The sequence below is a fragment of the Hesperophylax consimilis genome, chromosome 14 (assembly GCF_061612785.1).
Source record: "Hesperophylax consimilis isolate HC1 chromosome 14, BYU_Hcon_1.0, whole genome shotgun sequence".
Lineage (NCBI taxonomy): Eukaryota > Metazoa > Arthropoda > Insecta > Trichoptera > Limnephilidae > Hesperophylax > Hesperophylax consimilis.
This window is the reverse complement of record NC_142849.1, coordinates 34,835,673-34,853,393: the sequence shown is the minus strand read 5'-3', so window position 1 is coordinate 34,853,393 and position 17,721 is coordinate 34,835,673. Positions and strand designations below refer to the sequence as shown.

At 35.1% G+C, this 17,721-nt stretch overlaps 2 protein-coding genes across 47 annotated transcripts in view; one reads left to right on the top strand and one right to left on the bottom strand.

Moving 5' to 3' along the window:
• The window catches only part of LOC149418217 (uncharacterized), a 598,424-nt gene that overhangs the window by 238,207 nt on the left and 342,496 nt on the right, over nucleotides 1-17,721 (top strand). The window lies entirely within an intron of this gene.
• Nucleotides 1,973-9,927, bottom strand: LOC149418220 (uncharacterized). The gene is made up of 3 exons (XM_089639801.1): nucleotides 9,907-9,927; nucleotides 7,712-7,909; nucleotides 1,973-2,496 (listed from the first exon to the last, which is right to left on the bottom strand). The coding sequence occupies exons 2-3, from the start codon at nucleotides 7,881-7,883 to the stop codon at nucleotides 2,306-2,308; spliced, it is 363 nt and encodes a 120-aa protein (XP_089495927.1). The 5' UTR covers nucleotides 7,884-7,909; nucleotides 9,907-9,927; the 3' UTR covers nucleotides 1,973-2,305.

Here is a 17,721-nt window from a genome sequence, read left to right as displayed (position 1 = left end):
CGATCTTCAGTAAACTTACAAAATACCTTCCATACAAAACAATGAACACGAAAAGAAGTAATCCATGTTCACACATGGAGAAAAATGATTATTGATAATTTATTAAGAATCTCTTCAAATTATTGGTAATCCGGTTAAAAACGAGATTGCAGGCCTTTAACGAACGAATTAACACATTGCCTTAAATACTTTTAGTAAATTTCGAATATATTATCACGAAATCGGAATACGGGTTGGAAGGACTGCAATCCCGTTTTTAACCAGATTACCAATAATTTGATGAGATTCTTAACAAATTAGCAATACTCATTTTTCGTCGTGCAACTTTAAGTCAAAACAAGGCAAAACAAGGAGCATCCAACCCTGTTGTTACCCTCGTAAACCACATTCCCCTATCTGACATTTTTTCCATCATCAAAGATAGATCCCGCAATATTTGTTCGGAGTATTGGCAAATTGCTAGTCAATCCAAGGGAGCCTGCTATGCCTCAATACAAAGGACTATTCCATCAAAACCGTGGTTTCAGCAATTCCCTCATTTTTCCAAAAAAGAAATTTCTTCACTCATTCGAATGAGGATCGGACATTGTTCCGTTCCTTCCCATCTTTTTAAAATTCACGTTGTTGACTCCCCAGATTGTACATTCTGTGGTCTAGAAGTGGGAACTTTAGATCACATATTTTTTGGTTGTCCCTCTCTAAACAAATATCCTCTCTTCTATCAAGCCTTATCTAAAATTGCCTTCCCTCCATTCAACATCTCATCTCTTCTAAGTCTGAACTCGACTTCATTATAATTTTGAAATTTGCCTATTTAAATAAAATTAATATTTAAATTAACCTTTCATTTCTCAATAATTTTAAATGATGGCTAAGAACACCCTTGAAGGGTGAAAGCCAGAAAAAATGGGAAAAAAAACTTTAAGTCAAATTGAATGACTATTCAGTTTTATAATACATATGATATCAATAAATGGAAATAGTCCAAGCAAAAGTTCTAGAGTTCATTGAACTGGATTTACAGACGGACAAAGTAACAACCGAAATTAGAATTTATAATAATAAAACAATAGCACAATGGGATATTGTTTATTACAATTAGCAGAATTAATGACAAGTTTTCATAACAATGAAATTTGAAAACATCAATAAAAAGGCGACTTCTACGTTTATAATAATTAAACTTTTTGTTTAATTTTGACGTTTTGTTGTTTTAAAAACCTAAAAGTCTTTGGCCAATGCATAAAACAATGAGATAAGAAACTATAAGTTAAAGCAATAATGGCAAATATCAACTTTGTGTTCGCTACACACAGGCTTTTTACATATAAGGCACTCCAAATTCGACCGTTTTCTCTTTTTATAATTACAGTAAGAACACGACCGTCGTTTTCTGGCTTGTTGTTCCACCACACATAAAGCCAGATCGGGCTTCAATTTCTTCTTCGATTCTCGTCTGTTTAATCCTACAAATATAATTGATTTATTTTCTGGAAATCGACGGATAATATTTTATCAATTTGTACATTTCTAGTAAAACCGATTGTGGATTTACCTAATATTGATTATATATATTTATTTATGCCCGACAGGACTTTTGGACTGATCAAAATAAATGTTAATAAAACTAATGAAATATATTTTATTTAATAAATATATTTTAAGGAATAGAAACAGTATCAGAATAAAAAAACATCGTTTTTTTTTAAACATAAAATAATTATATTTAAAAATAATAAAAAAATCATTAATTTAAAACATATTTAACAATTTGACTGTTAGAATAAAATTTTAATTCATACAAAAACGTGAATCTAACCAAAAAAGTATGCATTTTTGCAACTTTTAACAAGAAACTTAAAACAAAAAAATAACAAAAAACTAAATCTTTTAAGGAATAATTACAGTATCATATAAAAAAAACAACCGTTCTTTTTTAAAACATAAAATAATTATATTTAAAAATAATAAAAACCGAATTAATTAAAAATATATTTAACAATTTGATTGTTAGAATAAAATTTTAATTTGTAAAAAACCGTGAATCAAAATCAAAAAAAGTAAGTATGCATATTTGTAACTTTTGACAAACAAACATAAATTTAATCAATCAATCTTATGCAAAAGGAACTTGGATAATGCAATATAGGTTATCTAATATCAAAATATAAATAAAAAATGTTTTTATATGTCAAATGACTTTTAAATAAAAATAAGTCAACTTTAAGTGGTTTAAATAAAATCAGTATTTATTGTGTTAATAAAGGAAAACCATCAGATTATTAGGTTAACTTCAATGAAATAATCAATGATTATGAGTGTCTGAATAATTGACCAAAACTTCGTCTACGGTAAATAAAGCAGCTTTGCATCCAGCGGTTAATCTGGAACACCTCCATCGCTGTTTAGACTTATTCTTATATTTGTGTTCAAGGTAGTACCTGCGACCCAGGAAGAACAACGCCGGTGTTCCTTTTCTAGAGGTGCACAGGTGAACTGGAACCAACAATTAATTGAGTTGATTAATCTAGAAGAACATATTAGAACGTCAACGATTTGACGCACGCACAGGTTTTTGTCGCTCGGTACTAATTTAAATGGCAATGTCCCGGGCCGAGCCGGGCCGGTGTAAGTACCTTGAGAATATTACTTCTTCTAGCATTCACATTTGCCTCATATATTCTCCATTCACTCCTTTCTTAGTTCATTTCTCCATATTTCTAACACGATCAACGATCATACATATATTACCACACATTCGCCACAGGGATTTCATTTCTACAGCAATCAGGCTTTTTACTACAACATTGTTAATATATAATATTATTATTACATTATAAAATTACAAATAATATAACCTATGTAGGACTACCATGATACGGGGATGAGCCTAGCATGGTAATCAATAGTGTACAAATAATATAACCTATGTAGGACTAACATGATACGGGCATTAACCTAGCATGGTAATCAATAGTGTACAAATAATATGACCTATGTAGGACTACCATGATTCGGGAATGAGCCTAGCATGGTAATCAGTAGTGTACAAATAATATAACCTATGTAGGACTACCATGATACGGGCATGAGCCTAGGATGGTAATCAATAGTGTACAAATAATATAACCTATGTAGGACTAACATGATACGGGCATTAACCTAGCATGGTAATCAATAGTGTACAAATAATATAACCTATGTAGGACTAACATGATACGGGCATTAACCTAGCATGGTAATCAATAGTGTACAAATAATATAACCTATGTAGGACTACCATGATACGGGCATGAGCCTAGGATGGTAATCAATAGTGTACAAATAATATAACCTATGTAGGTCTAACATGATACGGGCATTAACCTAGCATGGTAATCAATAGTGTACAAATAATATAACCTATGTAGGTCTAACATGATACGGGCATTAACCTAGCATGGTAATCAATAGTGTACAAATAATATAACCTATGTAGGACTAACATGATACGGGCATTAACCTAGCATGGTAATCAATAGTGTACAAATAATATAACCTATGTAGGACTAACATGATACGGGCATTAACCTAGCATGGTAATCAATAGTGTACAAATAATATAACCTATGTAACATGATACGGGCATTAACCTAGCATGGTAATCAATAGTGTACAAATAATATGACCTATGTAGGACTACCATGATATGGACATGAGCCTAGCATGGTTGTCAAGAGTGTACAAATAATATAACCTATGTAGCACTACCATGATACGGATTGGAAAAATGATTTTATATAAAATAAAATATTAAAATAATGCGGCATCATCTCCGAAATAAAAAAGCATTCCAAATAAATAACATTTTTATTATTATACACATTTACAAAATATAATACTCTTAAACGTGGACATTTAGCCCTTTATGATATTTGTAAATTATCTTTCAACTCTTGAATGCCACTCTTCAAAACAACTCGGACATAAAGGAGGTGAATCCGGACACCCTTTACACCGGTAACTAGTTTCTTTGCGAATGTGTTTTTTGGAACAAACTTTGCATTTTCGAAAAGTATGCTTATGTTTTGCACCAGGTCGAGCGGCGATTCGTTCTGGCCAATGATCAATGTTACACTCTCCCGGGACTGAGAGCTCTGAAAGCGAAATGATTGAAACAATATTAACATGAATTTTAAAAAGAAACAGAAAAGATATTGTTGGGATCCGAATTCGAAACCGTGATCTTCCTGTATCGGGAAGAACGCATTTACCATTCTGCTGCCGAAATCCATATCCTTACTGAATTGTTTGGGTTTTCTGTGCCGCCTATTGCTGAAAATATTTGAACCACCATGAGGTCTAGCACGGACGATCGATAAAGCCCAGCATCTATAACATCAGTTAGCGATATTTGCGAGCACGGTCAGAATATGATTCCGACAGTCGGTTGACGAAAAGCCGCTACTTTTTGCGAAGTTTCAGATAAGTTGTCGGATAAGTTGTAAATATTCCGAGTTGTCGGATAAGTTATCAATATACACGACCGTTTGGATAATGTCATACGTTATGCAAAATGACTGGCTTATTAATAAATGGGGGGTGAACTAACGAAGCTCTTAGAACTAAGACACACGGTCTATACTTATTAATTCACCTAAGACGAGATCAATTGATTCCGTTACAGCTTCGAAAAACAAAAGTTACTAGTTATTACTCTGACTAATGACCTCACGAACTTACACATACTCAGCCATTAGATGTTTTAAAAAACTCCCTAAAGAAATACTACTGAATTTTTTTTTAAAGAATAAACTTAAAATACACTCTCATTAACTCAGAGTAATTTGGTTGTTTTGTATATTAATGTAAACAAAATATATGTAATAGGAATTCAAAAACCCAAAATTCGCTGTTATTGAAATAAGCACATTATTGAGCGAATATGTACATCTTAATACAAGTATAGGTATGTTCAAAGGTATTAGGAAGTAACTTGAAAAATTCTGCCTCAACACAGGCCAGCCTAGTAAGGCGGTATTTGAGAAACCTCAACTAACTGTACTTTTACTTTCTTTTATACCTTCATCATATTATTTTTATATTTTTCTGTTAATTTTATAACTTTAAAAAATTACAAATCAATGTACAATATACATCATAATATGCATTTTTTAGTTGTAATGTGCAAACTTTCTTAAATAAAGATATATTATTATTATTAATGATATATTGGGTATTTGAAATCATCCGCACATTATGTTAGAAACTCTAAAAAGAGATTACATCGAGATATCTTTGACAATTCGAGGAACCTACCCGCAACTGTAATCGGTATCCCCGGAAATTACACAATATTAAGAATAAATATGAAAAAAGAGACAGTTTTAAATAACATCCATATATTATATATGTAAAATACAAAAAATCAACAAACTAATAATATTTAACAAATTTAAAATTGTGTATTTTTTATGCGAATACCGCACAATAGACCCAACTGCTCCCAACCGTCTGGGAGACAGTGAGACTACGGCATCCCCGAATAGGGTATGTTGTGAGGCTGAAGGTAGCGATGCGGAGGAGGAAGGTGGGTACCCGGCTATTTACATCTGTCGCTAAACACGGCTAACCATTTCAACAGCGTATAACGAACGCTATCTAATGTGTATACGAAAATCAAAACAAACCCAACACTAACCAGAACACTTATTTATATATATATGTATGTATTTTTTTTAAAGAAAGACAAAAATTCCCGGGTTACGAATAACCTGACAATATTTGAAAATCTCCTACTACCACCACAGTAAGCTGAAAATGTTGCTTGTGTTGTGACGGCGGACTTAGCCAGCCGAGGAATTGAACACACTACGCCTGGGTGGGACCCAAACGCGATGTCAACTCGACCACTGACCGGTCTAGAGATAACATGAGGTACTCCGATATGTTTATACTTTAAATTCTAACAGCCTTACTAATAAAAAAACACTTCCCAACCGTTAAACGGTGTTTTAGTTGTAAATTGAATAGACTGTACATTTTCTGTTTCAAGCTCTTACTAATAAAACAATGTCCTTAACATTATGTTTAATAGCAAATGCACGTTGTAAGTTGTAAATACATATAAATCCTAGAAATCAACGTTTATATTGCGCTAACAATTAATCGAAGATATATTTCTTTTTATTCTCTGTTTAATATTTTTTTTATTGCACAAACGAGATAAAAACTGAGGTCTCGCAGATTTCCTAAATAAAAGGAATGTATTTTCAAAATCTCGCATTCTCTACAATTTTTCGACGTTTCGAGTGTACGTGTTAATTTTCATATAAGAAATTAAAATATTCTAATTTTATATCCAATATTTAAGTATATTTCAAAAATATAAAGGGTAATTTTATATACTTTCTAAAAGGTATTTGTTTTTACAACATATTCAAAAATAAGAAATATGTAGCACATTTAACACACCTGGGAAATATACCGAAACTACCCTCTTCCGCTATATATATTCATATACTTTTTTATTTTAAAGAAAATTTACATTGGATGATACATTTTGAATGTTATTTCAACCGCCATGCTAGGTGATATAAACGATGTGTATAACTTTGATGGCTGTTAAATATCGGTTCAGACAATTTTAGTTTATTAGTAAGTTTTTCACATGCACGGTTGTTTATCAATTGTATAAAATACACACCAACTATATTAGTAAAGCCGTAAGTCATACCACCTTATATAACAACTACGGTAAAACATTTTGAATGTTGTGATGTTTCGATTTTGGATGAGTTTTTCATCAGCTTCTCAGAACACGTATAGCACCATTGTACTATTAATATGAAATTTCTCGAAAACATTATTAACTAATTTTCTACCTACATAGTAAAAAAACAGGCTTTTACAAAATGTTAAGTATCTACATTTACAAACGTTTTTGCCTTTCATTGTGTACGAAATACACATAATTTTGAATTATTGGTAATAAGTCTAAAACAAACCAATAAAAAAACAAGCGTTATATAAACAAATGTATATATTAAATCCATTGTTGTATTTATGAAACTTGTTTAAATATACGATGACCATATTTAGGTAGGGCAAAGTCATAAGATATACGTGAGGAGAGGGTAAAACTTTTAAAAAATACATACCCAATTGAACGGTGACAGTATTATTAAATCTGTTTTTTTCTTCAAAAAACAATGTTTAAAACGAACTCGGAATTATATTTATTAAACAAACAATAAAAAAACACGGGTCAAAGAAATAATCTAAAAAAGAAATTCTAATGATAAACGAACAAAGCAATTCTATTTTTGTATAATTTGTTGAAATAATGCTACCAGCTTTACTTTTACTGAAAGTATTCGTCTGTGTTCACAAAACATCTCGAAGGTGGGGATATTCGGGTAAGTAGGTACTCTTTGCCATTTTCTTGAATAATTTCTTTTTGTAAAACGCGGTGCAGAGAAATTAAATAGTAAAAAAGCAAATAATAAAGAAGAAAACTAGCACTGCCTTCCATACAAATTTTAATGAAAACAAATGTTTCGTTTAGCCAAATAGCCCAGTACTCCGTCTCACTTACAGTCGCCCGACATCGTAGGTATCCACCCCATTAGAACAAGGCATCTTGTTTATTCTATTTAAAAATATTAATAATGTAGAATTTGAGTGACAAACTAATGTGTAGAAAAAACAGGTATCGGTATGATGGGTTCACCTTCCGGGAAGTGATTGTGGATATTAGTGAAGACGACCACCCGGTCCCCCTCCGTGGAGAGTACTGACTTGCACCCCTTGAAGAACTTGCAGCACCTCCAGCGCTTCCGGGGCTTGTCCTTGTAGTGGGGGTCCAGGATGAACCTACCCCGGTTGTAGTGCAGCACGGGCATGCCCTTCCGCGTGGTCCCGTAACTCACTGCAAATTAAATTGCCTTCAAATCTCTGATCAAATCAAATATACTAAATGTTGTATCAATGGATTTACTCACTAACTATCTTATTAAATAAAACTTCGGCCCAACAAAACACTTAGAACTTTAATGTGATAGATTGACCATGGGCTATGATATCTTAATTAGCGGGCGGTTGGAATAATCTGGCCCCGACCTTGAGGTCCCCACCTTATTTATCATATACTAGGTCTCTTCAACACTCGACAGCTAAACGCCATCTATGGGTAGCCTGATAGACGAAACTAGTGCCTTATATGGGTGAGGTCTTACATGGATAGGTATTACACTTATTTCGGTTGGCTGCGTGAAACCTGGTTTAACGAACGCAAATTTCCTTAGAAATTGACATTGACTATGTCACCTACCCACAATAAAATATTTTAAACATATGTTCATTGGTATTTAATAGTTTATTTCCCCCACAAATACGTACCCCAATTATTGTCGACGCGCTTGTTACAATAACTACGAAGATATTATAATGTATTTATTGTTATTGATTTGATTCATAGATTTCCGATACTAAAAAAATCTAAAAAAATTAAATTTATAATATTCAAATAAGTATTCCGAAAGAAAATATTTTAGCTCGTCGTCCCACGGGTCGGTAAGCAATCGACAAAAACCGAATACTACACCCTTCGACCCTTCGCTGAAAATTAAGTTCGCTATAGTAAAGTAACGGTCTGCAGCCCAGTTCCATGAGACACTTTTCTGCACAGGGTCTTAGAGCATTCGGTATATGTCGATTATATGATAATATGTATATAACAACCCGTGGGACGAAAGGCCTCGATTAAATTTACTGGAACAATTGAAGATATAGAAAAAGACAAATGATCCAAATATATTAATAAATAATCAAAGAAAAATAATCCTTTCCCCACTCCTTAGTATTTTTAATTAACCTAAGCAATATAATTTCTTAAAATAATTTGGTGATTTTCACCCCTCAAAATAGAATTTCGATACTCCTTTATGAAATTTAGCACACGAGGAGAATTACATATTGAAACTCTGTATAAAGCCTGGGCAACACCGGGGACTTCAGATAGTATAATCAAATACATAAGCCGTCTCAAAGTTATGTTATTATGCGCAGTTTGATAATGGCATCGATCGCCAAAGTTCTATATCCGCAGTTCGATAGTGGCATCGATCGCCAAAACAGCCGTAGCAACAATAAATACGAAAATATCTGCTTAAATTTCATTTAATTCTTACAAATAACACATTCTAAAAATTATCCATAATTTGGATTTATTTATACATGGCGGAAACCTACGAAACACAAAAAACCTTAAAATCAAGTTTAATCATAATTATACGAAACGAATTTAATACTAAGCAGTTTTACGATTGGCAGGGAAACTGTCCACCGCTATTTTTGTTGTTTGTTTTTGGGGTGTTATGCCGTGTTGCGCTAACTCCTTCTTTAGCCGACGTTTTGGACAGCGTTGCAGTGTCCATCATCAGGGCAGATCCGGTAGATCCGAAGATGTGTAGATGCGAAGACACATCTTCGGATCTACCGGATCTGCCCTGATGATGGACACTGCAACGCTGTCCGAAACGTCGGCTAAAGAAGGAGTTAGCGCAACACGGCATAAAACCCCAAAAACAAACAACAAAAATGCTTTTGGCCGTGAGAATCTAAAAACTTACCTGTCCACCGCTATCTTATCGACGGTTAGTGTTAGGTTAGGTTAGGTAACATTTATACACACAGAATACACACATCCCCCCATACACACCCAGCATATGCACATACAATCACACACATACACACAATCGTCAGCACTCGGCAAAGCGAGTGAGTTGGCCATGTACAAATAAATTAAGAAAAACTAGAACACGTCGTTATAAAAAAATTAGAATTGACTGCCATCAATTCCGTGATTATGGTTTTGCTTAGAGCAAATGACGATATCTTCCACAGTGTACACGACAGCTCTGCAACCTATTTTAAACCTCCAGCACATCCAACGTTTCCTCTGCATTTCTTTGTATCTGTGGTCCAAGTAAAACCGACCCCCCTTGAAACTCAGGGTGGTTCCTCTCAGCGAAACGACGAAGGTTGCTGGGGAAAGAGAAGTTGGAGAATTCTGCTTAGTTAGATTTATTGAAAAGGGATATAACACGTTTGTTAACCTTTAAAGACAAGAGCAATCCATGCAGCGAAGAAGAAAAATATTTTAAAAACAAATTATTTGCTTATATATACGGTAAATGCATTATCATCCAAATTAATAGACCAGTTCACCAGGAAAAGGGGAACAAACCGCAGAGAAAGTACGCGGAGCGGGAAGAGGCGTGAACGTCTCCCTTTCTGTGCTTTGTCAATAAATGAATCTGACAGAATATAGGCCACTGGTATTGTAATTTGTAATATCACTATTTAGTTCTTGAAAATAAAATCTGCATACGCATTCAGTCCTTTTTATAATGGCACTCAAATTGCTGGCTGTTATAAATATTTTGTCACTATCTATAGTTACACACTTTTAAAAATGTCTTAAAATTTACTTACTTCACTGCTTATGCGTTGCCACGCAACGGATTTGTACATGTTCGGTTATAAACGAACATTCAGACCCTGCACAGAAAGGTCCCACGATGGACTGCGCTGCAAACTGTTACCTTATTTTAGCGAACTTAACTTTTCTGCGCAGAATCTGGTTATTTCAAAGTGCGGTCAACGTACGACTGATGTCGTACTGTTATACACGATGTTGGTTTCCCACCAGCTCGTCGAAATGATAACCATATTTTAGGTTAGGGCAAGTCTATCAATTTGGATGACCATGGGTAAATTCCAGTACCCACCATGGCGTAAATTCGAAATAACTGTACTTAGACCGCATACGAATCATCTGGAGTCACAAAATAAATAAATTTGGAAACAGTGTGAACATATGACATTGGTAATGAATGACGATACAACGTGTTCATTTCAATGGAGTATTATACATTTATACTCTCGACACGTGCAATAATGTGGGTAAACAAAATGAAGAAGAGCTCTATAGGATAGATAAAGACAATTTAATTTGTATACACTTTACGATTCAAAAATATTACAATCATGGTTATGGAGATTGGTGGATGACACAACAATGTCTCCCACGGTGTATAAGTTTGACTTGCACCCCTTCCTCACCCTATGGCAAATCCATCTCTTTTTCATTTTATTCTTGTATCTGTGATCCACGTGGTACCTGGTTCCCATGAAACACAATAAATTTGATCCACTCCGCGACATGTTGTAACTGACTGAAAAAAATAAGACTTTATTTGCATCTTCGTAAAGCAAAAAAAAATCTTACTGAGAGACATAAAGCATATTGTTACAAATATTATGCCCCGAAAGATATCTTGTTTTTTTTTTAAATCAAATAATATGAACGCATATTTAGATAGAATAACATTCGTCATTGATTCCTTCGGCATCTGCGCGCACCATGAAAATAACCTACATACACGCCGAATGTGTAAAATAACTGCAGGAATCCATATGCGGAAATCGTTTTGAATGTTTTCGTTATGATACATCTAAAATAGAACGAACTATATATAATGTTTAGGTTTGGAAGAAAAATAAAAGAAGTAATGAAAATAAATGAGTTATTTTTTGTTCATATGAAACAGATATTTTGTGTTGTGACATTATAATATTAAAAAAAAGTTAGTAAAAATCACTTATATTTCTTATACTTGATGCCTGCCGGGTTTCGCTACAACCGTAACTTCATCAGGGATAGATCTACAACCCATCGACACACCCTACCACGGATGTTGCCAAATAAAATACGTTATATACGCTGTAATCGAAATATCCCTAATTGTGGTTATTGATAATATATACGGCCGTCTCTCCCACAACGTGTAAACGTACGATTCCGTGCCACGCGGCAGTCGGCAGACGGCAGCAGCAGACGTCGACTGCAGTGCCGCCGACGGCAGACGGCACTACTTAATGCTGTCGCGTAGGTTCCAAAATCGACGGCAGTGACGGCACTGCAGTTTCGTCCGCTGCATTACTGCCGAAGGTTGTGTCTTCCATATATAGTTATGAATAGTAAAATGTGTTATTGCAAGAAGAAGACGATGACGATGATTTATTATTGTATTACTACTCAAGTAGAAAGCCTATAATAATAATAATAATAATTGGATAATTTGTAGAGCGCCGTTTTTGTGAAAAATCACCTCAAGGGCGCTGTACAATTTATTTCCTAGGATCTACATTTGTTATTTAGACCAACTGTGCCAGCACGAGGTTCGTCATCCGTTCAGGCATGTGTCTGCCGCCAATATAGCGCTGACATGTGTCTGCTGCCAATAAAGAGCGCCGACACAACATCCTCACATAGACAACAAACCTTGGCAGCACCGCTGTGACGCTCGACAAAGACAGAAGATGGAGACTCTGCTGCAAGAGTCCTAGGTAGCGAAGGAACTGTACCAGCTGCTGCAGGGAGAGAGACTACCCCGTCCACCAACTGTGCCAGCACGAGGCTCGTCATCCGCTCAGGCATGTGTCCGCCGCTAATATAGCGCTGACATGTGTCTGCTGCCAATAAAGAGCGCCGACACAACATCCTCACATAGATAACAGACCTTGGCAGCACCGCTGTGCAAAATGACCTCATCCTAGTCTACCCTAGTCTCTCCAGTCACCTCCCAGCCTTTCATGCCACCTAGTGCATCCTCTCGACCCTTTCAGACTCCTTCCTGGCTCCAATACCTAAATAAAATCCAGCAAAAAAAATAAAAAAATAAAATTCTTTCTATTGTCGTGATCCGACGATTTCACACCTCTGTCTCAGACCCTTAGGGCTCGCTTATCGCAGGCTATCATAAGCAAAATCTTGAACCAAAGTCAAAGTGAAGTTTATGTGTGTCATCTGTAACAAAATACATAAACCAAAACAGAAAATAAAAACAAAAACTTTAAACCAAATAATGCTTATCTGTCCTCCAGGCAGACATCCTCAGTTGAAAAGGTCCCGTAAATCCCGACACCACTTGACACTTGAGTCAGGTATAAAATCTTCGACTGCACTGAGAATCTTTGTTCTAGGTTCACTTTAAAAATTTAATCGGTTTAAAATGCTATAATAATTGCAAATTTCGGCTAAACGGTAGAAGTTACGCGCATTTCGTGAAATAAGAAGGTAAGCACTATATAAAACACGGATGCTGAACATTTTTCAGCGATCTCTTAACAAGGGAAACCTTCTGAAAGGATTAAACAAACTGGAGCGGTTAAAACACGTCCGCTCTCGTAAAAAGTGTGCCTGCCAATGCACCTAAATAGACTGGAAGAAGGCGCTAATGAAACTTTGATAAAAAGACACCTAGAAGAGAGTGAAGACATTTTCAGAAGTTATTGCCGTTTAAATAAAAAAAAAACAGTTTAATTTTGTAATCTCTTTAATTTATAATGATCTTGCTCCAAAAACAAGGCGAAACAAAATATCGCCAGAAGAAAAATTGGACACTAAGGTAAACAAATTAAAATTATTTTGTAATGAATTACACAGAAAAAATGACGAGCTGTTTCACAGCATTTGAACAATTCATCAAATTTTAAAGTTATTTTTCTAGTTCCGCAAAGGTTCTTTTCAAGCTCTGTTATTATAATCAATATTTTGCCAGTTGAACCACAAAGCTGAAATAATAACAGAACTTGAAAATTAACTTTGAATTTTGATAAATCGTTCACACTCTGTGAAACAACCTGTCCTTAGTTATATTAAGCTACTGGTTTAAATATTCCGGCAATGATGGAATTTCTTCACTTGGTTCCGAATAATTATTAAAAGAATCCATTTTTCCTTCCTTTTGTGCACATGACAAATCGGTCGGTTCCGAATAACAGCTAAGTGGAGAATACACATTTACTATTGTATAGCTACTATCATCAGAAGCACTTGTCATGGCGGTATCAGCGCTTGAAGTAGATGGTGTTGAACTAGCTGCATTGTCTACGGCCATTATCTCGTACTTGGTGAGAACTTCAAAGATATCTTTTTTGGCTTTTATTTGAAGCAAAATTGGTAATTTCTTTAAAACGTGCTCAATATTTATTTATTTATTTTTTATTTATTTATTTGTTAAGACATACACAGTACAATTAGATACAATTAGAAATTTTTAGTTATTACATAGTTGTAGTACCTATTACGTATGTCCATAAAATATCATTACGTAATTTCGCCTGAGATTGTTATAAAAGGAAGGAAGTGTGTGGATAAAAATAAAAATAATAAATAATAAATGAATTGAAAACAAGAATTATAATAAGCTCACGAGTTGTAATTGACTGTTAATAAATAGGAGTTTTGAAAAATGATGTGAAAATATTTTTGAAATATGTCATGCTAAGAAATTTAATAAGTTAGTTTTGTATGTTAGAAAGGAATCATGAAAGATGTCTAAATGTAATAATTTTTCGTAATGGGTGTATGTTGTGATTGCGCGAGTAATAACTGAATTGTTTGCTGCATTGGTATTGTTGGCTTCAATATGAAATAGTGTAGTGTGCCTGGTACGCCTCGTTGGAACATTTAAACCAATTACGGATAGCAATTCGGGACTATCTATTTTATTATTTAGCTGATTATGTAGAAACAACAGGTCTGACAATGTGCGTCTTTTTTGTAAAGTTAACATATTATTTGTAGTATTGTTGTATTTCTTGAGTAAATGTTTCGAAAATTTATTTTGTATACTTTCTACTAAATCTATGTATACCTTATATTGAGGATTCCATATTGTGGAAGCATACTCCAGTGGACTTCTGACCAATGAACAAAACAACATTTTCAGAGTTTTAGCACTTTTGAAAACTTTGCATATTCTTAATAAGAAACCTAGCATTCTGTAGGATTTTGAAATAATGTGTTCAATGTGCTTGTCAAAAATTAATTTGCTATCTAAGTAAACACCTAGATCTTTACACGTAGACATAGGTTGTAAAGGTTTGTTATTCAAGTTGTATGGATAGATGATTTTGTTTTTATTTCTAGTAAATGTAATCGAGTGACACTTAGATATGTTTAAGGACAGTAAATTTGATTCACAGTATATGCACATATTATCAAGATCGCTTTGCAATTCCATACAATCGGATAAACACTGTATAGCTTTATAAATTTTCATGTCATCCGCGTATAAAACAAAGTAACTATTTTTAAAGCAAACGTAAATGTCATTTATATACATATTAAATAAGAGTGGTCCAAGATGCGACCCCTGGGGCACACCTGAGACGATTTCCGTTAAGCAAGATGCAAAAACATTGACAAATATGATTAGCAAACGAGCTGAACTCATCTGTATTTCATTTTGATAGGTATTTTTCAACAGCGAAAGCCGTGATTTCTCTCTCTCTCTCAAAAATGATAGTATATCATCTATCTTGCTATGGGGACGTTTTCTTATTTACTTGTACGCTGCGGTAAGAGGAACAGATATATTTTCTTCAGACTGTGTGTCAGCATTCCCTTGCTCGATATTAGGTACAGAATACGTGTCGTCATTCCCTTGCTGAGTATTAATCTGTGCCGACTCTGAGGACTCTTCAGCGGTTATTTGTGATGACTCCGATTCATCATCTATGTCACCAATAGTAGACCTCTCTTGCAGAAAATTTTCTAAAAAGGACTATAATCTGTACAAATTCCATTTTGTTCGACTACTTTTCGGAGCTGACGATCCAGTGGGAAGTTTATTTTTGCGTTTAAAACACATATACCCCTCGCGAATTGTCTTCCACTGCTTTTTACAATTCTCACCTGCAATTTAAATATTCAATATTAGATTATCTCTCCTATCTCCTAATCTTATCCTATTTTTTATGGTCTATGCATAGTCAGTAATTTAGTATAAGTATATGTACATTTCATATTTAGTTTTCGTTTGTTTCAGATTCATGGCAACAGGAGAAAGTTTTGCTTCCTTGGCATTTCATTATCGTATATCAAGATCATATATATCGAGAATAGTACAACAATTATTACATTTACTTCGACTAAAACTTGTTCCAATTTGTATGCCTCCTCCTACTAAAAACGATTTTCAAAGAATCGAAAGAGACTTTTGGGAAAAATGGAACATTCCAAATTGCGTCGGTAGCATCGATGGCAAGCATGTCCCTATAAAATCACCACAGCGCAGTGGATCTCTTTTCTTCAATTATAAAGACTACTTCTCCATAGTATTGCTAGCAATAGTTGATTCAAACTACAAATTTATTGCAATTGATGCGGGGTCGTATGGTAAAGAAGGAGACAGCAGTATATTTAAAAAGTCAGAAATGGGAAAGAAAATACACAACAATGCATTAAATTTTCCCGAACCAAAAAAGTTACCAGGAACAAATGATATTTTTTTTCTGATTGGAGACGAAGCCTTTGCTCTTGATACATTTATGATGAAGCCTTATTCTCAAAGAATTGCAAGACATGACAACCAGAAAGATATTTTTAACTACAGGCTATGTCGTGCTCGGCGCGTGGTCGAAAACGCTTTCGGTTTATTATCTCAAGTTTTTAGAGTATTTTATATACCTATACCGATTTCGCCAGAAACTTGTGACGACTTAATAATGTCTGCCTGTTGCTTGCACAATATATTACGAGATGGTTATCTTGAAAACCTGTAGATTCCAAGATACCACCGCAATGAAGAAGAAACACCATCTGATAATATGATCAGAATGGCGCGTTCAAGAGGTTTTGCTAATGTTGGAGGCTTAGCGATCCGAGACACACTAAAAGAATATTTTTGTTCCCAATTAGGTGAAGTATCTTGGCAAAGAAGGGTTGTAAATCGTACACAATAGTTGGTAAAAGTTTATAATAAAAAAATTAAAAAACTTACTGGTTTTATTGAGATCTTGAGCGATCTCTTTCCAAACATTTTCTCTTATTCTTTGATCTTTATAATTAATATTCTTGCAATTAAATAAGCACGGATTTTTAGACACTAAATTAAGACTTTCGCTCTCTCCGTCTGTCAACACGTCCATTATGTCAAAAGTCGACGGCAGTACTATGCTTGCACTCGAGTGCCGTCTGCCGCTAGGCGTCAGTCGTCGACTACAAGTGCCGCGCGGCATTTGTAGTGGTGTGTCGGAAACGGTCCTATACAAGTTCATACAGTTAAGTAGTGCCGTCTGCCGTCGGCGGCACTGCAGTCGACGTCTGCTGCTGCCGTCTGCCGACTGCCGCGTGGCACGGAATCGCACCTTAAAGCTGCTTTGTACCCCCGTCAAACCATCGAGCATTTCCACCTCTTGATGGTATTCTTGTACCCAGGGTCCACAAAGTACCAATAGTCCATGTACCACAGTACCGTCCCTTGTCGACTGTGATTGTGTCTATTGGTGATATATAATGCTGTCTCTCCCACAACATATAAATCTTGAATCTCTTCTTGAGCATTTTTTTGTACCAGGCTCCACAAAGTACCTGTAGCCGATGTATTAACGCATCTTCCCCCCCCCCCCCCCCGACTGAAGGTGATTGTGGTTATTGGTGATGGATACGGCAGTGTCTCCCACAAAGTGTAAAGCTGCCTTGCACCCCCGCTTAACCCTCGAGCATATCCACCTCTTCTTGAGCATTTTCTTGTACACAGGGTCCACAAAGTACCTGTAGCCCATGTACTAACGCATCGTCCCCCGCCGACTGAAGGTGATTGTGGTTATTGGTGATAGATACGGCAGTGTCTCCCACGACGTGTAAAGCTGCCTTGCACCCCCGCT

What these genes read in the sequence shown, in the direction of transcription:
- LOC149418220 (XM_089639801.1), bottom strand. Translation starts at nt 7,883, where the DNA reads ATGCCCGTGCTGCACTACAACCGGGGTAGGTTCATCCTGGACCCCCAC. An exon ending in CCACAATCACTTCCCGGAAG is followed by an intron (nt 2,497 to 7,711) that starts GTGAACCCATCA and finishes TGTTGGTTCCAG; the next exon opens with TTCACCTGTGCACCTCTAGA.